The following is a 25901-nucleotide window of genomic DNA, read 5'->3' on the forward strand; positions in this document are numbered from 1 at the left end:
AAAAAGTATTAAAGCTCATAATTCTCTTTGGAAAAGGGTAAGTTTATATTAGCCATATATGACACTATGTATTTGCCAGTGCTATGGACAAAGGAATGAGAGTTGGCACCCTAGGTGTCTTGGAGGATCTGGGCTTCTTCATTAGCAGATTTCACTTTAATACTTAACAAAACCTTGACTGTGCATAGACCAGCCCAGAGCAATGTTAAACACAAGGGGTGTAATTAGACACTGCCACAGAGTTCACTGGTAGAAATTTCTTTCTATAAGTGTTATGATCTATCTGCTGCCTACACCCATTGCTAATCTTTACAAGCAGAGGCAAAAAAAGTTTCCCTTTCCTTACAACAGAAAGGCTTATCAGGAATCTAAGCTGCTCAAGCTGTAAAACAGAAAAGAGATTTTTTTTTTTTTGTTGGAGTGTTCTGTGTGGGGAGAGCTGAAGTTGCATTTCTTGCAAGTGGTCTAGCCTAGTAAAATGGATATAAGGCAAGACATTTGGGAAGGGGAAAAAAAAGTATCAGAGGAAACACCTGCAATGTTAATGATTTACAATGGAATAAAAATATACAAATGCTTTATAAAGCAGAGGTGCAAAAGACTGAAGTTGTAGTTAGTTTCTTCTGACATGAAATATACTAAGATTAGGTCTTAGAAAATTTAAATAAGTGGCCCTTAGCACTCCATTACTAATGGACTGTTGCAAAGTTAAATGTTCATACTATACCATTTTATAAACCTAGTCATGAATGGTATGTTTGCCATAGTCCAATTACAGAGAAAACCTTAACATTCTCTAGTGATAGAATTTTAACTGGTTCAGTTACCATTGACACATTGCAAAGGAATGTGCTTTTAAACAAGAAATACCCAAGCATCACCCTGTCTACAGCAGCTCTAGAAGCCAGCTGGAACACAGCATAGATAATTAGTTCAACTATTGATTGCTATAAGCTATTCCAGTTCCCTTAAGTAACCAGGAATCCAAAATTAAATGCTAATTATGGTGAGAAACATAAAGCCCAAATGTATTTTATAGATTCTAATTGTGTTAATTCTTAGTTTAAGTTATCCAATTACAATTTTTCCTGTTCATCACTGAAATTCAGATAGCTTTATGAAAATTTGGACCTGGTAGAAAGTTCCCAAGCATTTCATATGGATATGAGTTAAATTGTTGCATTAACTACCTTTATTCTATAATTCCTAGAAAAGGAAATGTTTCATGGCACCTTCTACAACTTAAAATTCATAGTTTTAAGGCCATATACAACTATATGGAGTCTGGACTATTAATATTCTGGAAAAAATAATCCTGCAGTTTGTATAAGTGTATAAGTCTGTATAAGAGAAAAATTCTGAGATGTTTTTAAATAAGTAAAGCTATCATGCTTACCTCACTGATGTGTTTACTTTTATAACGCGGTAATTTAGAGATTTCAAAAGAGGAGAGGTAGTAATGCCATGGCCTGCCTCTCGCTTACTAATTGCAGCACTGAATTTGAACAGATATATGTCCCCCATACTGTAAGCATTTTCTTTGCTTATATACTTCCTGTGTGTGTTTGCATTCCATGACTTCATAATCAGTTGAGTCAAAGTTACCATTAATTGAAAAAAGTGCAATGTAACCAGAAGAGATATGATAAACGTCACCTGCTGCACAGGGTGCCTCCTCTTTGGGCTCTGCTTTCTTCTGCTCCTGTACAAGACTACAATTTTACTCGTGGTCTTTTCTTTATGTATCTATTGTAAGCTGCCATACAGTTGACTAGCACTGGGGAAACCCAGGACAATACTCTGCAATTTATTTCAGTTTGCACTCATCGCTATATTAAAAATAAACTATGGTTAATTATAGGTATAGCTTGCCTTTTCCCTGAGAAGGCTTTGTACAGAAAAATTTGGTTAGCACTGAATACCTTCTTTGTATGTGTCATTTTCTGAGATTTGCTGTGGCTGTCTGCAATAGTTTGAAGATAAAGCCGCATTTTTTTTTAAATGAGCAGAGAAAATCTGCTTTGTTTTTATTTTGTTTCGTTGTTGACAGACACGGTGGCAGTTACTTCGGTCATTAAATTTTTGTGGGGTTGCACCAACAAGTCTTTTTTCTTCTCATCACAATAACCATCTCAATGTCAGAGAGCATATTTAATGCCTTGAATATAGTTCATGCCTGATACTACAGTGTACTTGTCAGATTACATCTTAGATGCATTTTAACAAGACAGCCTTTACTGCTGTGTTGTCTGTCTTTGCCATAAACAATCTCTTCCTTTGTCCCTTTTTATTTAAAAATTTTCCAGATCATTTATAATTCATTGAGATTTTGATGATAAAGTGGTTCACTGTATTACTCATATCCCTGCAAATCACTGTTGCAAGAATACTAATATACACAAACAAGTTTAGGTCAGATCTGTTTCTCACATGGGCAAAGTACAAAATTAAATTGAACCACTGACAAAACTCCAGTGTGGTGTCCATCATGTCATGCCAGCTTTGGTTTTCCTTTTAATTCTTAAAGGTTAACTCTAAGGACGTGGCTAATTTTTTTTTCACCTCAGTAATATTATATGTATAATTTTGCATTTGATTGACAGCAATGACATTTTTAAGGCTGATATAATTTTGGTTACATCAGCAGACAGAAAACAAACGAAGTAGTTCATGGAATAAAAGCATGTGTGTAAAATGGAATGAATGTCAGTCTGGCTTAAAATCGTTGTCTGGAATAAATCATTAGTCTGTTTTCCATTCTGCATCTGCAGTGAGTTAAATGTATTCTGAGTGGAAAGATGCATTTTTCTCTCCTAGGCACATTCAATTTCATATTTTTACTGTATTTTGTTTCTTGCAGCTTGTGGAGAAACATTGCAGGAATCTACAGGGAACTTTTCTTCTCCTGGATTTCCAAATGGTTATCCTTCCTACACACACTGCATATGGAGAATCTCTGTGACCCCAGGGGAGAAGGTATTTTAACATTCCCTCAGCTAAAACCAGTATTTTCAAAATAAAATGTTGCTTTTCTTTGGGTTTTCACTTAAGTTTGAATAATAATTGAGCTTGAATAATAATTGAAAATAATGACATGCAATTAAAAATGGGACTATGAACCATGTACTATTTTCTTGACTTTGGTCTGTGGCATTAGACCACATCATCTATTTGATGGCTGTCCATGTGAAATGATGGCATGGTTTCAATCTGCTACATGTTTGCATCATGAAATAATTTCAAAATTAGGTTCCAGTTCAAATGGTTGTTCTGTGTAAAGGTGAAAGAGGTAGTTCAGGCTCCTGAATTGTCTTTTTCTCAGACAGGGGCCCAGGTGAGCTGACTGGGCTGTATTGGGCTGATAGCTGGGCTTTGAGTAAGGAAGCTCTCAGGGTATTGAATGAGATGTTTCTAAAGTGAAGCAATAATAAAATGGGGTAAAGAAAATGTCATTCTAGGTGTTCCCTGGTATTGGTTGTAGTGCATATAGTTTTACTTTCTACTTTTAGGGGAAAAAAGCCTGACTCGAGAGCAGTTTGGGGAGAGACACATGCCATCCTAGTGAAACCAAAACCTCTTTTTCTTGTGTAAGGTTTCAAAACATGCTTGCTGAATCTTGTTTTAAATTGTTGGGTCAAATATTACCCTGTTTCAAAAGAAGTAAGGATGGAGGGAGCAATGGGAAATTTCACCTGAGACAAAAATATGCAGGGGGAAAAAATTGAATGTAAGGTTATTAGCAACAGGCAGTCATCAATATTAAGCAGTCAAATAGAGCCTAAAGACTGAAATACAGAATTCAGCACCAGCCTCAGTACTGAAGAATCTAAAGATGAAAACCCAGCATTTGTCTGCCAGTAGTTCAGTCAGTTTTGTCAGTGGCATCCCACTCCATATTGGACACAGATTTCTCCTGATTGTGTTATTTCATTCCATGTTTTTCTTCCAGGTCAGTATTTTGGTAGACACCAAGAATATATGTTTTTGATGTACTAATAGACACTGAGGAGCTGTAAGAGCGTTTGCCACTGTGGGGGATGAAAGCAAAGTAATTTGGAAAGTATTTGCCCTCCTTTGGCCAAGAGCCACAGACAGCAGAAAAAATAAACACACTCTGTGCTGGGAGGGTGTGGGTGGCTCTGCAGATGACCAGGGAATTAAAAATTAAAACAGCTTAATAAGAACGGGTTTGCACTAAAGATACAACTTAATCTAGACAGGTAATTTTATGTTCCCACTACTTCTGCTGTTTCTTAGACACTGCTGTGACACCAACAAAAATGGCTTTGGTTTCTTTTCTATTACTCAGATAAAAAACTTTAAAAAAATATAGCCTCCATCTACAATTATGAAAACAATACTGCTTGAGTTAAAAAATGCTCCTGCTTAAGTACTTATAGCATACTCCAGCTTTGTGTAATCCTACCTGTGGACATTACTGTAACTGTGATTTATTTGTAATATGTCTTGTAAATTTATTTGTAAAATGTCTTGAGATTGCAAGTTCCATTGGAGTCCTATTAGACTTTACAAAAGCTTAATGGGGAAAAGCTCCTGTACTGAAGGTAGCAATGTAAGAAGACTGGCTCCCTTTCCCATCTTATTCCCTGTCCCAAATGGAGAAAAAGACTAAAGAAAATTTTCTAATTGAAATTTGACCTGACAGGTCATGTCTGTAGGGCACTGTTCTGACCTCCAGCTCTCATAGTCTTCATATAATTCTGCAAGAATGAAGTAAATTGTATTTGTGTTAATGTAAAAATGTCTGGGTTTTGGTGCTATTCCCATGAGACATTACTGTCTGCTTTGAGATAAAGGACGCTATTTGCAGCATGTACTTGATGTCAATAGCAGAAATGAGGTCTAAACCTTGACTAATGCATATATCATGGTACCTTGGACACACATTATGTTTGACCCCAAATTTTCTCAATAAATAATTATAACATATTCATGCTATGAAGGGAAATTGCACATATATTTGCAATTCATGTTTCTGTTCCTTTGTTTGCTGCTTTGACCCTGATAGAGCTCAGGGGTGTCCTATGGAGGTTAGAGTATGCATAAGTACATCACATTGTGTTCTGATATGTCAGTTAGCACTTTAATCGCCTAAAAATAAACTGAAAAAGCGTCAGTCCCGATTGTCTAGCTCTTGTCTCTTATTTATTGAGATTGAACATTGTGCTGTTTGAGCATAGCTTACAGGACTTCTATCCATGTTGCTTTCTGCAAGTAGAGACACTTCTGATCACTGATGGCAGGAATTTCAATGAAGGACAGGGCTGCAGTGGTACACACTAGTACAGCATCCCTTATACTGACAAGCACCATAAATTGCCAGCCCAGTCTAAAACATGTGCGTCCTTATTACTAAAACAAGGCAGTTCATTCACCTTTACGTTCTCATAAGATTTAAGACTATGGTAAACAGCTGTACAGGGTATATCCATACACAAAAAAATCTCTGAGGAAGAATGGTATTGGTAATAGTTTACGCCCTCTGCCAGGGCTAATCCTGCCTTCTGGAGTGTAGAAATTTTGTTTGCATAGGAATTTACAACCATTCCACATTTGGTTGGTTGGTTGGTTGGTTGGGGGTTTGTTTGGTTTTTGGGCTTGGTTTTTTTTTGTTTTGTTTTTGTTTGTTTGTTGTTGTTTGTTTGGGGGCTTTTTTGGTCCAGTTTTCTGAAAAGGTTACATTACTTTCAAAATTTTCTGAAGGTTTTACATGTATCATAAAACAGGGCAGATAAATCTTTGGTTGATGTGGGCAGAAAAATGCCACCTACTGAAAAATTTGTTAGTACTACCTGTTTCTTGCCATATATGTTGTGCTTTCTTATCCCAGGCAGCAGGAGGTATGATATTGTTCTCTCTCAGAAGCTGCAGTAGCACAATTGAATCTGCTATGTAATAATAATTCCTTAAATGTGCTAACAAATGCCCATTGATTGTTTTTCCTATGAAGACTTTCAATCTTCCCATCCCTTTGAACAAGCTCTGCTTTGTCCTATTTAATACTTTGCAGAACTGCAGATCAGATTCTTAAATATATTTATTCTTGTTTGCTTCCTGACCAGAAATAATGCTGTGACAGACTGGAGGTTCTGCCCATGTATAGCTAATGAATTCTGGTTGATGTTAAGGGGTCGGTGTATCATCAGATATCTTGGAATGTCAGAATGGGAAAAGGCTGTGAAGATTATTTCATGTAGTCTCAAAGGTGGGGGCCATTGAGGAAGATCATTAAATTTAAATAGTTTGTTAAGATAGGAACACTTCGAGACAATGACATGGTCACACCTAAATAAACCCATCCTTTTCCCAACTCTATCTGGGCAACTAAGGTGTGGAAAAAGGCAGATTTCCAAACAGAAATCAGAAGTCTGATGCTTCAGCTGTGTCATGGAAAATGGAAAACTTGTGGCTAGACTGGTAAGAGATGTCCAGGCTCTACACACTTGAGGCAATGGAGAAATTATAGGATGTGGTTTCCAACAGACCCAGTTTAAGCTGCTGTGGAAGGTAGCCTGACACAGCTGTCATCATCTCTTAAGGGCAGAGAAAAAAGCTCCCCCTTGCAAACCCCTCTTCCTGCACAACTGGTATGAGGTGGGCATTGGTGGAAAATGACAAGGAGGCTGCTGAAGGCAGTAGGGTTTTCAATTAGTATGGCTAGATACAGAGAAACTCAGGGGAGAAAAAAAGAACAAACTTGAACTGCAAAATGAATCAACTGAGGAGAAGAAAAACTTTCTAGTTGGTGAGGTGTCTTTTCTTGAAAGACAAATTGGAGAAACCATCTGCCAAGGATAGGCAGAACTGCTGTGTGAATGAGTGAATATACAGGACCTCTCTGCCATCATCAGAGGTAGATTCAAATAGCACTTGGAAATGCAATAAAAAGCTGAAGCAAAGGAAAGCATATGAATGATTGTATTTTAGCCAAGTCTGCATATATATTGTGGAGAATAACAAGGTAAGTAGGTAGTTTTAGAATTCTGATAGTATTTGTGCATTTATTTCTTCAGTACATGTCCCTGAAGGAGTCCCTGAATAGTAAAAGTAAAATGTCCTGTGAGTTAGACATCTGGCAAAGGATGAGTGTAATCTAGAAGTTTAAGCAGTAGGGAAAAGCAAAGAAGTGGGTTCTGAGGTTCCCTTTCTGAGAAGAAATGGAATGGAAATTGTGTCCAGGAGATAATGCAGGGAAATTGAAACAGGGAGTGCTGCAGTTGGAGTAAAAGCGTGAGAGCATGAGAGCACATGGATAAACATAGCCACATTCAGCACAGTGGATGCCAGCTGGAAGGATCAGCTAATGCTTTGATGCGTGTCACTTTTAGTTAAACAGTGCAATAGTCTGGAAACTGAGTAGTAGTATGGCATTGAAGGACTTCTGTCAGTTTTCTCAGTGCACCAGAAAAAAAACATTCTTCTCATTTTGCAAAATTAAAAAAAAAAAAAAAAAATCTGAAACGAAGAAGGAGTCTTAAAGTCTGTCTCACAGAATTTGCAGATACAGGACATACAGAATGAAGTCCTGGATGCCTCAGGGTTGGAAGTTCAAATGCTTGGAGTTCAACAGGGGCTACCTGGATGATTTGCTTACTGGCTTTCACACAAAAAAAACCAAAGAAAAAAAAAACCCCACAAAAACTCCTAAAAGATGTGAGCAACAGTCCCTCCTTTCCCTTCAATTAAATTCCCTCACTCTAGCTTTAAAAGCACTGGTGTGATACATTTTCTATATAAAAACTCTATTGTTCTAATTCACTGAATAATTCTATGGATAATTATTTCATTATCTTTTTTAATTGTATGTTCATCAACACATACTAATTTTTTTTTTCTCTCTCTCACTAGGACTTCATTTGCTTTGTTTTTCAAAGTTCATGGCAAGGGTATCTGTAGTATGAGATGTTACAGTGTTAATTACCGCAAACCTTTCAGTAAAAGGGACATTTTCGCCTTAAATACATCAATTTCTACTATAATTTCTATCACAGCAAAGCACAGCGATTTTGACTTCATATCAGCTCATGTCTGAGCTCAGGAAAGAAGACTATAATATAATGTGATGGCTCTTCATTGTTTTTGGTCTTTATGACTCAGAGTGTTAATGGCAGCCTAGGCATGAGTTAGTATTATCTAAACATATTTCCAAAGTACCAAGCTGACATTGGAGAAGACATTTGTTGCACTTGGATCTGAAGCTGAATTATTGCCTCCCCTTGTCACCCTAAAATAACAGAAGGAAGGGGCCAAAAGAGAGAGAGCAGGCTGTATCTGTTGCATCTGCTACACTGAACACCTACCGAAGTTGTTTTCAGGGTGTTCCTATGGAGAACATGAGCTAGAGGCATACTGGGCTTAAGCAACCCTTTTGCAGGTTTTGTGGATGTTGTAGCAGCTTCTGGGTGTAAATGCGTAGCCATAATCAGCCATCAGAACAGGTCTTCACTTAACCAGTCCTGCTCTGATGGTCCTTGGCATACTTCATGTTCTGTACCTTCATCCCAAAAGGCTGTGGCTGCCAGCATAATGTGCTTCACTTTACAAAACTTCTAGCTGTTAGGCTTTATGTGTAGCTTTACAGATATTATTTGTTTCCTATATTTGTTTCCATAGTAGTAAAGGCAAAAGCTGAATAGAATCACCTGTGAGCTCGGTCTTCCACCCAAACAGTGTAAGTACTAGGCATTGGAGGAAATAGAACATCTAAGATTAAGTCAGAAAGTTTCCAAGTCTCTGTTGAAAACAAAAGAGATTTCTGGGAATGTAATTGCTCATATGGATTGTCACAGTTTAACACTGTCCCGGCAATTAAACCGAGTAGCGAATGCTCTCTATTAATCCCGCTCTCCTTCCAGATAAAGAAAGGAGAGAGAATAAGGGAGAGAGACTTATGGGTTGGAAACTAAACTACACAACTTCAATGAAACAGTAATGATAAATAGGAAAAATTACTAAATATATACAAATATACAGGAAAATTGATACCGTGTTCCTCCCCCCTTTTCCCCAGTAACTCCCACGTCACCACTGAGGCTGCAGGGCAGCCCTGGAAAAGTCCAGGCTGGACTCCTGGAATCAGCAGCAGTTGGGAGCTGGAGGCAGGAACACACAGATATGGGCTGGCACAGATCAGGACCCCAGGCAGACGAATGGACGGCATCCTCCCAGGATGCCGAAGCAAAAACAGGGAACAGGAGAAGAAGGGGAAGCAGGAAGAGGTTTGACACTTGTGATCCCTCAAATTTATACTGAGTATGACGTGTACGGGATGGAATACTCTGTTTGGTTAATTCTGTCATCTATTTTGTCCGGTCCTCCCCAAAGGAAGATTTCAGGTGGGACCTCTTTATTCCTTCTGGAGGGTAAAATGTTCCTCAGAGCTGAGCAGTGTCCTTGGCTCTGTCTCTAGCAGTAATTATAAACATCAAGTGCTATCAGTCCTAGAAGCAGACACTCTCTGAGAAACTTGCTGTGAATTTCAGCAAGAGCAACTACTTACAAGAGACTTAGCTGAAAGCAAAATTACAAGACAGAAAACTGCCTTTATCCTGGCCCAAACCAGCATATTGATGTAGTTAGCACTTTTTTGCTGAAAGGAAGTGAAAGGAAGCTAACATGTTAAGACACATAGTCACCTCTATACCCAGACCACTGAGCTGTACGCAATTTTTAAAATAGCTTCCTCCAATAACTGGTAGTTTTTATCTTGCTAAAATTAAGCAGTGTTGATAAGTTCTGTCTCTCTGGTTTAATATTGTACTATGTTGTGATGATGGTGCCTTCAGAGGAGATAGAAGAAAACCATCTCATCTGGCTCTCTGGGCCCAGTATTTCAATTTTGGTGTTACATATCCTCCTTGAAGCTGGTCTAAGGGTAAATTCTGCTCCTTTCAACTGACATAGCTGCTTCAGGGGCTGCCATGGAGATATATTTTTGCAGTGGGAGGTATTTGCTGCTGTGCAGCAATTCATGTTTGCTTTACAAAAGAAGGTTTCAGTTGTTCAGTTGCTAGGATCAAAGCTAAGTATAAAACCGCTTCCATACCTCATATGAGAATAAAGAAGATTTTTAGTTAGGTTGAAACATTTATTAATCTACACTGAGGAAATGATTTGGAAGAAGGTGAGTTATTTTTCCAAATACACCTAAATCCAATGAAAGGCTATGAATTGGGAATTATTTTATAATACAAAATATGAATGATGTTTGATCCTCTTGTTTGGATTGAAATTGCAGGACACGATGCTAAGACTGTCCCAATCAGTTAGGGTCCAAGAAGTAGCTACTGTGTCATCCTGTGATCCAGGATGAATCTTATTCCTGTGCTGAAAGTGTTAAGTTTATGGCAGTTTAGGATTAGTATTTCTAAACCAGAGTGAAATAGAATAGTGGCTTAGGGTAGTACTGATATTTAGTATTGAAAATACATCTTTACAGATGTGTTCTGTAAAATTGGGAGTCCAAGTTAAAAAGTTATAGAAATGCACAGAACTCAGATTTTTTTTATTAAAAGCTCTACTATAATTTCCTTAAGAATAATTAAGGGACTGCGTACCATTTATTTGTGATACTGCTTTCAGCATTACTATTCATCATTATTGTGTCAAAACAGTAGCAGAAAGAAACACAAACCAAAATAAAATGATTTTTTTTTTTTTTTTTTTTTTTTTACAGCTGTCAGTGCTGATTATAGTCAGAATGGAATGGAAGAGAAATTGGCAGGAGAACTATCAAATAATGTACATAAAACCCTCTTACCATGTTATTTTACCTTATTAGTATTCTCAAGGTTTTGTTTCCCAGTGAAAAGCTCCCTGTAAGCAATTAAATGTGAGGAGTCTGTCATGAATCTGCTCAGATAGGAGGATTAAATTAAAAGCTTTAAAGTTTTCTAAACAGATTTTACTAGAAGAAATATTTGAAGAGAGTTCAGTATCTAAGTAGCTGGAGTCCTGTAACAGGTGACCACTCCAGCTTCAGTTCTACAGAATGTTGTGGTAATTTTTTTGTATTGACCACATGTGATTTAATTAGATGTTTTCTTCTGATTGCAGATTGTTTTAAACTTCACCACCATGGACCTGTACAAGAGCAGTCTCTGTTGGTACGACTACATTGAAGTAAGAGATGGCTACTGGAGAAAATCACCTCTTCTTGGTATGCAGCTGTTGAATTCTTCACTGTCCATTGTTACCACAGTCATTCAGTTCCGTGGACTTGATTGCCATTGGAACCACTGCAAATCTCTTGTGTTTTTGGTGTTTAGAAGGTATCCAGACTTCAGGATGGGGAAAAGGTCTAAATGGTGTCCCATAAGTTGTTTATTTGACTTAAAGCCTCAATCCTTCCTTTTGCTGCGGCTAGCTATTACTCAGCTTCATTTGTGTAAGGACAAAAACTACAGAACGTGCAACTCTTTGCTTTGGTTATTGTTATTGAAATGTGAAAATATAGTTTTGTTCACTGAAGTGGGGAAATAGTATACAGACTAATCTGGAGAGCATGTGATGGGGAACCCATAGAGCACGTGATAAGCACATGCAATGTGTTTGAGAGTACCCACTGTAGAGTAGTGTTTATCACCCCCAATGGTGCCACTGCCTAATCCAGTTTGACATCCTTTGATGATCTGTCATTGAAACTGGGAATTTCAAAACACAGGAAATGCTTTTGAGATCAATTTTGCTGTTCTTTTTAGGATGAAGACTAAAACTATTGGTTAGTGTCCTAGCAGCCACAGTTAAAGAACAGCAAAAGAGAAAGTAAAGTGAATACAGAGAACAGCTTTTAACCTTACCGCCTATTTTCTTTACCTTAAAAAGAAAAGGAAGAAACAATAAAGACCAGTTACCACCCTTTTCTCATGTTCCCTTCTCTGTCACCTAGACAGACAGAAATTTCACCTACCTAGCCTGAGTTTAAGAGGATAAATATGGTCTATGGTCCTTTGGATGTTATTTTTTAAATGCTTCAGTCTTTAGAGACCAAATAAACAATAAGCAATATTACTGTGACCTAGATCACATACCTTTCTTGAGATTAATACTCACTTTCCTCTTCCAAAATGACAAGGTTTGTGTGTACAGAAATTATCTATAACAATACTTTTTTCTACTTAACATACCCATAATGTTTTATACTTATACTAGTGAACCTGATTGCAATGACAAGAAATACTGAAAGCTTTATAACAGAATCTTTTTGTATTAGGTTCTGGTCTGCAGAAACACCTGTGGTTAACCATATGCTTCTGAATAGCACTACTTAGTTGGTTATGCTACTCTTGTTTACAATGTTAAACACTTGTATAAATATTTGCAGCATTTGGCTTCAGAGGTGGCAGAAAATGCAGTTACTGGTTGCATGTTTTTAGGCAGGTTTTGTGGTGACAAACTGCCAGAAGTACTTGCATCCTCTGACAGCAGGATGTGGATCGAGTTCCGCAGCAGCAGCAACTGGGTTGGGAAAGGTTTTGCTGCAGTTTATGAAGGTAAGCCTCTTACAGCATTAAAAATAGCTTGATTATGGAGGAGAAATATTAATCGGATACTTTTGGATATTATAAAAAAAAAAAATAATTCAAAAGTAACCTACTATGAATCATTATTTTATTACTAAGAGAGACAGTAAGTGTTAACTTAGTAGCCAGGGTATTTTGAAACTCTTCATGTGATCAGATTTCAGGTGACCTTTTTTCCAGGGACACTAATGATAATATTCATAAGCATTTTTGCCAGTTGTTTAACTAACTAAATCTGCATGTTCTTGTAGTGAATGTGTGAGAAGTTTTTTTTTGAGTACTCTCTGTTTATTCTTCAGAAAAATCTGACTTAAGTTTTCCATATGCTCTGGGATTACTTCAAAGAGAAAGTCCTCCACACTGAGTATATTAACAAGTAAATATTCACCTATTTGAAACAGTCTGTTTTCTTAAATGATGAATCCGTGGTAGTAAACTGTCTGTATGATTTAATTTATATTTGCAGATCATCATGTCATCATTAGTATAGACTCTGAAAAGTACATTTACTTTTCATCAAATATTTTTTATTTATATTAGCTTCAAAGTCAGTGTAAGCTTGAAGTACTAGACAGTATGTTAAAATGCAGAGATCGTTATAAAATATAGGATTTCTGTCTTAATCTCTTTTTTGAAGGCTGGTAAATATTAAAGAAGAATGTTTACTAAATCCACCTCAAAGGTGAAAAAAAGTAAAATCTCATAATTTTGACCTTTTAATTTTATTCTGTAAAATATATTGATTCATAGTATGATTCAGAAGTCTTATTACACCATGTGGAAATGTTTAGATCTATTAGAAATGCTGAATTATATCTGCTAACTGAAATGCATAGGGATTTAATTGGATTGTGTTTACAAGAACTTGTCCATGGTAAACATTTTCAAGTTTTCTCCAGAATAATCTTATCACTATCAGAATAATCTTATCATTAGCAGAGCACAAATTTTCAGTTTGGGGATGGGGAATAAAAACTGTCATTATTGATGATAAGAATTTTCTGCTTTTGCCAGCTATTTGTGGAGGTGAAATCCACAAAAATGAAGGCCAGATCCAGTCTCCCAATTACCCTGATGACTACAGGCCGATGAAGGAATGTGTGTGGAAAATAACAGTGTCAGAAAACTACAATGTAGGATTAACATTTCAAGCATTTGAGGTAAAGCCTTTCAACTGAAAAAAAAAAAAGGGGTTAAGTGACAGTGACATTTCAAGGAATCCTCGTAACGTTGTGAATGAATTCAAGAATTCTCTATGAGAAGTAATTCAATTCTACTGTCCATGAAACCTTCCTTTCTGCAGAAATTTGCAACATTAAATGTTTTTCATCTTTTCTGTGCTACTTGAATTGGAATGTTTAAAGTACTGGCAATAGTCACAGTTTTGCAAATACATAAATAATCCAGTTCAACAAGGCTGCTTTAATATTGTGTTAGATTATAGTGATTTTTTACCCTTGCTAAATTTTATTGTTAAAAAGTAATGTGTATCTCAAAAGAAACCACAGCGGTCTTGGCTTCTGTTTTGAGAAAAAAGGAAAAAAAAAGCCCACTTAAATTCAGCTTAGAAACCTATATTTAGAGAGGGGAGAAAAAAATCCATGGTGAGTCATACTTGCATGTCTTTAGCGTATTTCTCTCTGTACGTAACATTGCTAAACAGTGGTAAACTATTGTATCACAAAGAAAAATAATATTTAATACATCTTTTTTTTGTGCATGCACAATATGCTGACAACATTTTAGAAACATATTTTGAGTTCAGTTGCTTTCTTATGCTTCAGCAGTAATGACATGATAGGCACTCTTTTTTAAAAGCTACACTTTTTTTGGCTTTATGGTGCACATAGATATTTACACAAGTATAGTAAATATAGATGTAATTTCCAACCTGTAGTTTTAGTCTTATAGGAAGACTCCAGGGGTACGGCACATTTTGGCTATGGCTCATAAAAGGTCTGAGCATGTGATAACTAGGGTTTGGGACTTTATCAGCAATCATGAATAGAAGAATGGAAATTTTAATGATTTCACAGTTTCTACTTCATTTTCCCTATTTTGTATCCTGAATTCATGTTGGTGCTAGTGCAGAGATCAGCTCTCCCTGTCCAAATACTTTTCCAAAAGCCATTCTGACTCTGCATGGTCTGGCTCAAGTTTACTTAGCATAGTATGTCAGTTTTTCTTTTTAAGCACTATGAACTTTATGTGGTTTGCTGACTAGATACAGAGATTTTGTAGCCTGTCACTGGTACTCAGTATTTTTTAGTGTGATCCCAAGACAAATGACACTGTGCTTCTGCATTAGAGACTTGCCACAATATCTGGTCTCCATGCAGATGCTTAGCATTGGTCTATACATATGGTAAATTATATTGCTTGAACTGACCACAGTTCAGTATCACCTCTGGGAGTATGAAGCTTTCGTTTTCTTCTTATCTTTCAGGATCTTTCCCTAATCACCAAATTGTGATTAGGAAATCATGTTCATGCCTCACCATGTAGAAAATAATTAGAAGCAAAGGACTGGCAGATGAGAGCATGATTTAGTTGGCTAGCGTTTAGGGCTTGTGAGAGAAAATGTCCATTTTTTTCCCCCAGACTGTTTAGTATTAGGGCATTCCCTAGAGGAGAAAAATGTGAACCAATACCTCATAAGAAGAAAGAGGGAACTGAGTAGAAGTACAGTTGAGTGGTAGTCTCAAGTTAGTGCCTCTGTTAGATGGGTTTTGAAAAAAAAACAAGTCATCTCTGACAATAGAGACTTGAAAGGCACATACTTTTTCAGGGAGTCTGAGCTGTGATTCCAAAGTGGCCAGATACCCTTGAGCACCAAATGAGGTGCCCCAGAAGTCTTGTTATATCTGTATGCACAGCATTTCTTACTGGCTCATCCACAAGGCTCCCTGCTGAGTGTGAGAGTTGCTTTGGAGACTGTTCTGAAGTGTCTTGCCTAGACAGTCACTATTTGATCTGATTTCCATATCAGGTCCAAGTGCATGAATGCAGGTGTTCTGGTTTTTTGGTACTAAGTCTGTCTCTGGACCGAATCCTTGGTTCACTGCCCAGTAAAACAAAAAACCTTAAAAATCACAGTTCATTGTGCCAGCTGAGATCAGAAAAAGTAAATGTCAGGACAAGGTGTTATTGCATTGTGTTTGTGAGAAAGTTACTTCTCTGACTTTTGAAAGCTACAGTTAAGAGGAATTCTCATTATCCATTTGTAATGCTAGAAAAAATTACAGTATAAATAACCCTCACTCTGCAAAGAAAGCACTAGGGAAGCTGAGAATTTCAGACTGCGTCAATGAGTCATCTTGTTTTGCCTGCTGTGGGAAAAGCATTTTCCAATGAGTGTGGGATTACCCTTTCTTATTTGGCTGCCCAAATGGGCAGTTACAGTTTTCAGTATCTAGATGTCAGCAGTGATGTTGGAACTACTAAGTCCATCTTTTTCGTGCATTGTTATAGTCACCTTTGTTATATTGTTCTTTGAAAATTATTGGTCTTTTTGTTTTGTTTTGTTTTCATTTTAAAGAACTTCTGTTGACCTACAGTCTCATCAGCTAAGGCACCTTAGAAGGTTTGTAGAAATGAACCACATTAATCTTCCACATTTAAGTGGCCTGGTTAGTTTCTGTGCAGACTGTGTTAATTACGGTACTTTTTTTACATAAATCAGAGAGTGAAATGTATCCCTTAGGCATATATCCCATCATTTGTGGCTACAGTTTATCTGAGTCACATGTACTTACCTGTGCTGAAATTTGACTCTATCAACAAATAAATTAATAATGAGAAAAAGTAAATGAAAAATTTCTCCTGAAATAAGGCTGCTTCTACATTTTCTCTTCATAGTCTCTTCTCTCTTTTATTGATTTTTTCTTGTTTAATTTTTGTTAGGGGTGTGCTACAAAATAAAGGTAGTCTGGAATTTTTAACCAAATATATTTTGTTATATATAGTATATTTGGTATAATGGACAAGGGATTTTCTTTTCTTCTGAGAATGTGGAGACTTCTCTGTGTTTCTTTGTGCTTATGCCTGTCTTAGGAATTTTTCTGGTATTTTCTCAACTTAGTTTTCTAGTGCCATTCAAATTCTGGGTTTCCTTTAAGGCCTCCAGGAGATGATGGTATCTTTCACTCTCCTATAACCATTGAATTTTTCTGTAATGCTTGTTTGTTTATGCTTTTCTGCATTTGCTAACATTTTGAATATTTCTTCTAATCCTCCCTAGTATCAGTCTTGTGAAGCGTTCATGCTCAAGTAAACAACATTTACAGGATCAGTCCACTTAAAACTAAACTCATTGGAAGTCCTTTCATTAACTTGACAAGCTTTTCTGCCCTTCTAGTAGGAAGAATAAGAGACTATAGCAAGTATAATCGATCTTTGTATGGCAGTGTTCCCAGATGACAGTACCACAACATCTTAAAACCTGAAGTACAAATAAGCAAAGCACATTTTATGCTAGTTCTTTTTCATTGTGTACCAAGTGGCTTAATGCCATTTTTCATTTCTCAAAAACACAGTAGTTATGTGTTAGTTTACATATAGGTGTAATGATTTAATCCTTTAAAATAATATTAGTGGTAATAATAATAGCATTATTTGCAGTAATAGCACACTAAAAATAAATTAATATGTTAGAATGGCCAACTTTTAAATTTTTTTATCAAAAGTCAATAGTACTTTGTAAGTTGGTTGATTTTTATAGTCTTAGGAAGTTTAGGAACTTACTACTATATAAATGTATTTTTATCTGATATCTACTGCCAAAAATAGTGATTCTAAGAAATGACACTAACAATTAATCTCAATGGAAATTTGGTGCATGTAATTCACACCTGCACTTGGCCTTTGAAAAATCAGATTTGCTATACTGCCCTATGGAACGTGGAAAACATGGAAACATGGAACAAGACAGATGTTAATTAAAAATTTTGACCAGAGAAATGTGTGGGGGAAATACATATTTCCTTCATTGCTACTAGTGGGCTTTGGACCAGGTCACATATTTCTACATCAGCCTACAGTATGATTTTTCCTGAGATAACAAGGCAGTCTTTGTTTCAAAATGGAAAATTATGTAATGTGTTTAAACTCTATTATTTAGCTTAATGAAAATTTGGAATCAGTATTACAGCATCAAAAACTTATCAGTGCTTAGATAGACTCATGTCTGACCACAGTAGCTGCAAACATACGATTGACATTGAAATCAGTAATAGGTGGTTTGGTTCCAGATCATCTTGTCTTCTCTCACTCATTGTCCAAACTCTGGTGCAAAGTAATTCCTCAGCAAACAGCTAATAAATCAGAGTAAATGGCAGTGTAGATTGTGCTGGAGAAGCAAGTGGCAGAAAATTACATATGTAAATTGTTGAAGAATTGGAAAGTTTGAAAGAAGACAGAACAATTTTGTGTGTAAGTCCTTTATTTTGATACCATTAAGATGAAATAAAATCAAACGATCCCTTTCCCCAGTTTTTCATCTTATGTAAAAGCAGAAATTGTACTATGCTAAATGAAAGCTCCGTAGTATGTGGTGGTTACTGAGCTTAAGGTTCAGATTATCAGCAGCCACTTGTACAAACTGTGCTGCTTATATGCAAGAAAAACCCTGTCCTGAGATAAGATGTGGATTTTACTGGGTTTGGTTTCATTTTTACTTCATTGTCATTGTAACAGAAATTGGATACGCTGAGCTAAATTTGAGGTTTCTCCTACCCCTTCTCCCTGAATGTGTTACTACCCTCCCTCCTCTCACACCAAAACCTACCTTGCAATTTAGCCGCTTATTTGAACAATAGTTTTCTTAGAGGACTTATTTTTGAATGCTTGTGTTTAGTTAATTCTTTTACTGCTAAGATACTGCATGACTTGAGTATTGTGAAGTAATACTGAAGTAAAATGACCCGGATCAAGAGGTTTTTAATTCCGTTGGGAAAGGTACTCTTTCAATAAAGACAGGGATCATAAATTATCTAGGCTCTGGATAGGATGGTATTCGGGCTGCTACTGCTTTCTTCTCTGGTGCAATTCCCACTCTGACTCTGCAAATACTATTACATACAGAGCACAAGACTGGCTACCCACACAGAAATGCACACATGTCCACTCACATATTAGTCAACATTTGGATGTCATCTGGCAGGACACAGTAATGAGAGGCACATTTTCAGTTGTTCTGGTTTCAGTAGGTTTCTCCATCAGTGTAGCAAAGATTATCTGATGACCTAGAAAGTCAAAAGACAACTGAAAATGGGAATTGTGCAACAGAAACCAGACACATCAGCTGCAGAAGAATAAGGATGGATGCTTTTTTATTATTTATTTATTTTGGTTTTGGGGTTTTTTTGTTGTTTGGTTTTTTTTTCCACTTTTCTATTTGCTACATGATAGCTGATAATTTTAAAGTGTATTTGGATCTAATTCTGCGGCTGCCCCAAACTCTTAACATTAAGCTCAACTTTTTACAGTTACCCTGCAGCATCAGCAGGTAGTGACACATGCAAAATTTTGCACTGTGTTGAAGAAGTATTGGGAAGCTTAGAGATGAGTGTTTCTTTTTTAAATACTTTTTTGAAGTTAGACTCTTGTGTCCTGTAACAGTCTCAAAATTATTTTTTGTAGTAAACAAGTATAGTAAAAAAACTTGAGTGATTTCTTTTCTACAACTTCCAACTGTTTGAACCCTAAAGAGAGAACCCTAACCTTAACTTTAAAAGATTTCTCTTCTGTTTATTAGCTAAATGATATTTGATATTTATGGTCAAGTTCAAGTGTGTCACATGAAAAATACTTTTTTACAGATTGAAAGACATGATAACTGTGCATATGACTACCTGGAAATTCGAGATGGAACAAATGAGAACAGTCCTTTAATTGGTCACTTTTGTGGCTATGACAAGCCAGAAGACATTAGATCTACCTCTAATACCCTGTGGATGAAGTTTGTTTCTGATGGAACTGTTAACAAAGCAGGGTTTGCAGCTAACTTTTTTAAAGGTAAATGTTAAAGCATTATTTGGGAGCCATGAATGGCTTATCACTTGGTTTTGTACTAGAAAACTTAGGATATAAAAAGTATTTTATAATGTGTTTTTTTCTAAAATCAATTCTGTACTACCTCCAGCGTATTTTTTGCTTAACTCTGAAATTTAACAAATCAAAGCAGTTCAGGTATTTCTGTCTCCTTGAAAATGTGTCCAAAGAACGAAGGAGCATATTCGATGCAACTTCCTGGTCTGTTCAGGTTCAAATAATGATCTTAGTTTTGAAACAACTTTGAGACACATCTAATCCTGTAAACGTATCCTTTGGTCGTAGTATGTTGTCAAATATGAAGTTGGATAGAATAATCACAATAGAGACAATTGGATCTCTATCTTAATTTTATTGCTTTTTTTTCCTTTTGTCTAACAGTTGTTTGCCTGGTTTTTTTCTAATCCATTCTCAGGCATTCAGGCAACTTTATCAATTTATTACTTGCTGTGAGCAAGAAAAAATCCAAGACAACAATGGAGAATTCATAGTGCCCAATGACCTCACAGTCTTTCTCCAGCTTTGGTCTGTGTCATACAGCTACAGCTGCACCTGCAGCAGCTGGTGCTTGGGGAGTGTAAAATTCCTGCCCTATGCTGCCTCTGGTAAAGTGAAGGCCCCTAGCAGTGGTGTGGCCATGGTGACACCCAAACTGCAGGTCATGTAACTGGGAGAACCTTTTTGCTCTTTTGAAAAGACACAGGCCAGGGCATTCCTCACCCCAGCTGTTAGTTTTGTAGACAATCACAACCTCGAAAGCTGTAGACATGACAGTGAGAAATCATTTTTTTTATTATTCTGAAGAATAATAAAATAAAGTCCTGGTATGTAAAGAAACAATATTTCAACATCCGAGGAATATTTCAAAAATTAATCTCATGGCTATACTTTAATGCTAGTAGAGATAATACATTCTTCCTTTTCCTCCCCCATCTCTGATGCATCTTGTTTCCCTTAATATCAGTAGAATGAAAACCTAGGATTTGAGGATTCTGTTAATCTGTTTTTGCGTATGAATTTGGGATGATGCACAAATTGATTCTGTGGGAGATAAAGTGCCCTTCAAGTGACCCTGTTGTGGATATTCAGTCTTTCTTTCTGTACTTTGTACAACCTTTAGATTATTGCTGCCTGAATTATTATGCTGCCCACAAAGTGCTTATAAACTAGGTCTGCATCTGTCAATAGATATTGTAAAAAAAACCCACCCAAACCCCACAAAAGACAATTTTTTATTTTCCCTGTTGCAGGTCTCCTTAGCATTTGATAATGCTGTAGGCAGCAACCACAGTGCATTATGTAGTACACTGTATAATGGCATGCATACAGCTTTCTAGGTTAATATTGATCTAGGAATTACAGGTAAGGAAAGTAATTTTTTAACACATTTTTGCATTCTTCTCTGTCTTGGCAGAGGAAGATGAATGTGCCAAACCTGATAATGGTGGCTGTGAGCAGCGGTGTGTCAATACTCTGGGCAGTTACCAGTGCGCCTGTGACCCTGGCTACGAACTTGGTCCTGACAAAAAGAGTTGTGAAGGTACAGTGTGTGCCTGTGTGGCGGGCTTTGGAAGCACTCTCACAGGGTGCCTTTACTTGAGTCAAATGCTACACCTGTCATAAGCTCTATCCTAGAGATGTGAGCTCTGTGAAGCCCAGCCTGGAAAACCAATGCTTGCTTTCAAGTAGTGGTGCCGGAGTGTAATGTCTGTGTGCATCAGTTGTCTTCATCTGATGCCCATCGCTATTTTAGCTTTACAGATTTTGCTGTTAGCTGATTGGGAGGGATGGAAGCAGGAGTTTGTGTCTTCCCAAAACGCATATTATGTTTTTCATACTCATTAAAGCAAAGTCTCTCACCATCTAGAAAGAGATAATTATCAACAGAGCAATATGCCACTGTCTCAGAATTGGAGTATTTAATGATCCTTCTGACCATCTCTGACTAGGGTATGAGAAGCTGGCATATTTGAAGAACAGGGTCCTTTATTTTAGCTCAAAGCTCAGAGAAATCTTCCCTTCTCCCAATCAAGTTCTGTATTTTTCATACTGGAAACAAATATTTTACATTTCAGGGTGAGCCGAGTCTGTTCAAGTAATCATTTAGAGAAATAAAAATCTGTAAGTGGAAGTCTGTGTGAACACAGGATTGGACTGAGATAAGCTTTTGTATTCTATACATATTTCATATCAAAGGAAAGAAGCATGATCTCTTGATCATTAAACACCGATTACCATTTAATTTTTATTCATAAACACCAATATATTCAGGGTTAGCACAAATTATGCTTATCTCAGATCATCTGCTTGAGTAGTGAACAGAATTATAAAATTAGAGCGCTCAGTTACAGTTTTCTCATGATGTAATTCACTGGTCTCTCTTTTTTCCCAATTTCCAGGCTTTAATTCATGAGTTTTCACAGTTTGGGATAGTTTTGCTTAGTTTCTCTGCACGTTTTATTCTTTTGCTTCTGGCTCTATGGGGTTGGCTTTATTAATTTATTTGATGTATGTGTGTTTATGCGAGATGGTGATAGACCTAGTCTACAGGCATGTTAGATTTCAGCTTTCATCAGGGCAGTTGTTTTTTTTAGTGTTTTTTTCCCATGCACTCCCTCATCTGTAGTAGCAAACCTGTTGGAAAAACAATTTATTTAGATGTCTGTATATTAGGCAATATGCAGAAAGTAAAGTTAAGCTAAGGGGAGCCATGAAGACAGAGGTTTGATCTCTGTCCCTTTGATGGTCAGCCCAAATTTAGGTAAGGAATTTAGTATAGACTGCCTGCTGACCTAAGTGAGAATATTAGGGAAGATTACCAGTCTTTCAAAAAACTCTTCCCTCTGCCTCTGAAGAAAAGAGGAGCAATAACTCCCCAGCACTCAAAAATAACAGCAACTCTGTCAAGGAGGAGTTGCTTGAAGTAGTGCAGTGCAGCATGGAGGAAAAACCCTAAGCTATCTGTATAAGTCTATATGAATTTGTTCCATGTGAGGTAGCACTCACTCAGGAGTAGAGTCTGCTCAGGACTGCAGAGTTAAAATCACTGTATAGGCACAGTGAGAATTACATTCTTGTTGTAGTTTGTGAATTTCATGGGTGACCCAGCTGTATTAATGCATGCATGATGCCAGAGTAGAAGCTTATAATTCGGAAACTCTGCCCAATGTCTCACTGCAGTGTTGACTTGCACAGAAAATTGCTTCACGCTGGTCTAATCCAAATCTTCCCTGCTGGTAGTGTATTTGAAAGCTTTAAGAATTTCCTTCAGTATTTCCATCTTTCTGGCCATTGCTTGAAGGAGCAGTGGAGTGACGTTGAAAAGCAGAAACTGAAAACCACCTATGGTTCTCCTGACTCAGACTGGATCATTTAGAAGTATAGCTTGTGTGATCTGAATGCAGCCTGTAAACCCTTGCCTGGTCTTTTTTGAAACAATGAAGTGTGACCCAGGGTATTAATCCCCCCACCCTGGTCAAATTACCTTTACATGTATAGCAAGAAGCCAGGTGCCAGAAGGAAGACTGATCAGTGTCTAGCTTGGCAAAGTGTGCCCTGATACAGCCATTGGTGTGCTGTAGATGTAGTAGATGTAGTGTGTGAGACCATCGCCTACTCAGGAAAAAAACAGTTTTTAAAGCATTCACGTTAGCACAGAGCAGCTGGAAGCATGTGGAGCTTTCCCTCACCAGATCTTTCAAAAGAGATTTGTGGATGATTTCTAGTGCTGTCACAGTGCTGTAATTGAATGAAGCAGAGTGTGATTGAAAACCCCTGCAAATCTCATTACATTCCTTTTTTTTTAAAAAAAAAAATTTCACAGGTGGAAAAGATTAATGTGTTCATCCTTTACTATCTGAACTGCATTCACAGTCAGAGTATTGCTCACTTGTATGGAGGTGACTATTATTTTCAAATTTTCACTGAATAGATTTTTTTCTCTATTACCTGAACATCCACACTTCAGCAAAAGAAATTGTGACTGAAATGTACATGACTGCTATCCCATGAAGTGACCCTATCCAGTAGGTTATAGGAGGCATATACAGCAATAGGAGCTGTGACAGGTAGGGCTGGTTCAGGGTCAATAACCACATAGAGAAGTTGGGGAAGTGCAAATTGCATCTCAAGTAATCTGTGTCAGAAGAGGGGTGGTCAAAGTCTTAGGGAGGGCGGTGAGGCCAGAGGACTTTCATGGGAAAGGTTTTGAGAGAATAACCAGAGTCTCTGGAGGGAAGGAAAAAGAATTAATATGATAACACTTTGTGTAGTCCTGAGACTTATCTCTGCCCACAAACCTGCAAACTGTTCAAGATAGGGGCTGTCTCTTTCTCTTTGTTTGCACCAACCATGATAAAACGAGCATGATTTGTCTGTCTGGGAATTACAGCAGTATAAGTTATGAGAGAACTGAATCTTCTCAGTGTACTTCTGTTTATAGTAAAACACAGTGAAATGATGCTCTCCCATTTAATTTCACAGCTGCTTGTGGAGGACTCCTGACAAAGCTAAATGGGACTATAACCACACCAGGGTGGCCCAAAGAGTATCCTCCAAACAAAAACTGTGTTTGGCAGGTGGTTGCCCCAACACAATACCGAATTTCAATCAAGTTTGAGTTGTTTGAGTTAGAAGGGAATGAAGTAAGTAACTGTGGACAAAAAGCTGCATGATCTGTTACATTCTAAACAGTTTCACCAGTGTTCAAAAATAGATACTCTTGTATGAAACCCTTGCTTGACTGTTTCTATACTGACAATAACCGTAGATACATTCTGGGTTTTGCTTTGGGACTGTTTCTGGGTTCTTTCAAAACAAACATGGAGAGAATTAGCTCTCTTTCACATACCATCTAAATGTATATCTATTACAAAAATTTAAAAGAAATGTTCTCTGCTGAGTCTCTGCTGACTTTTTTTAATCAACAAAGTAAAACAGAGCAAATGGCTGAGGCATTGGAAAGAATTCAAGAGAAGAAAATGTGGAGAAACCAAACCATCTTTACAGACTATGACTACAAAGAATATGCACAAGCTCTGGTTAGCAATGAAGAGAGGAAGCATTTAAATCACTTAAGAAGTATCTCATGGGGGAATATTTTAAAAGGAGCAGTACCAGCAGAAATGAGGCATAGGAAAACAGCAGCAGTGTTTGAGCTGGGCAGCCCCCAGAGGCATAGAGTCCTCATCCCCATGATGGGGGGAGATGGGGAGGGCAGAGCTCTCCATGTGCTAAGGGCAGCTCCCTACAGCTTTTAACAAAGTGGTGGGGTTCCTGTGTCTTTTATGTGGGAAAAATTAGTAAAATATGAGCTTTATCATCAACTTTGCAGACTCTGTTCTGTTTTCTGAGGCACTACTCTGTCATACCATTGAGTTCCCCAGCCTTAATATGCTGTAGCCATCGAGATGATCTGGAAATTCTTCATGTGGCATTAAGAACCCAAATGCTATGACATAATTTCTGTCTAAATAAATTTGTAGCAATGTTTTTTGATTTGGAAATGTGCTCTGTTTTGAGCATGAGATAAGAAGTGGGAAAAACTGGAGTTTAATTTATAACTAAGAAATAACCCAGCCATGGCTTCTCCAAAATATCTCAGTTATTTTCAGAGGCAGCAATCTGGAATATGCATTTTTAAATAACTTTGGGGGATTCTGAAGTTTGTGAAATTTCAACTTGCCTTTAGTAATTTCTGATACATTAAGTTCATGTCTTGTTATCATTGTTACAAGAATGGCAAAAGGTGTAAAAAATCTTGCAAATCCCAAAAACTGAAATTTAGTTAGTGTTTGAACAAGTCAGGAAGCATGTTCCCTGCATTTTCTTTATACTTAAGTAAGATTTTTAAGGAAGACACCTGGGGTATACTGAAGTTAAATCAGTTTTCTAAGGTCATACAAAATGTATAACTTCAGCAGATATGGAAAATATATATATAATATTTATCAACATTTAAAACTTTCTCTTGATCCTCTCCTGTGCCTACTAAATCAGATTCAGCTTTATATTAATAAGTAGTTTTATTAAGAATCTGTGATACCAATGAAAATCAGAAAAATATGTATAATATCTGGAGCACTCTAAGATATTGTCTGACTATAGACATAAGATGTATACATTTAGAAAATGCTTTAATTTTAATATAGTTGTTTAATATGTGTTTCCCAATAGTACAATGTTAATATTTTACATTTACTATTTCAAATCTTAATCTTACATTTAACCTGTAATTATTTGTTTTTAATATAGTGCTGTATGAAGGAAGTTAGACCTACCTGAAATTACATTTCATTTGTAATCTAAAGC

At 37.0% G+C, this 25901-nt stretch overlaps 1 protein-coding gene across 2 annotated transcripts in view; it reads left to right on the forward strand.

Annotated features, from left to right (window-relative positions):
- Positions 1–25901, forward strand: part of TLL1 (tolloid like 1) — a 126617-nt gene that overhangs the window by 80359 nt on the left and 20357 nt on the right. For both annotated transcript variants that reach the window (XM_071743118.1, XM_071743119.1), the window contains 7 exons: positions 2861–2976; positions 11077–11179; positions 12396–12512; positions 13557–13702; positions 19361–19556; positions 21007–21132; positions 24075–24235. In XM_071743118.1, the coding sequence (XP_071599219.1) occupies positions 2861–2976; positions 11077–11179; positions 12396–12512; positions 13557–13702; positions 19361–19556; positions 21007–21132; positions 24075–24235 (965 nt within the window). The remainder of the gene's footprint in view (positions 1–2860; positions 2977–11076; positions 11180–12395; positions 12513–13556; positions 13703–19360; positions 19557–21006; positions 21133–24074; positions 24236–25901) is intronic.

Source organism: Heliangelus exortis, chromosome 4 (genome assembly GCF_036169615.1).
Source record: "Heliangelus exortis chromosome 4, bHelExo1.hap1, whole genome shotgun sequence".
Classification (NCBI taxonomy): Eukaryota; Metazoa; Chordata; class Aves; order Apodiformes; family Trochilidae; genus Heliangelus; species Heliangelus exortis.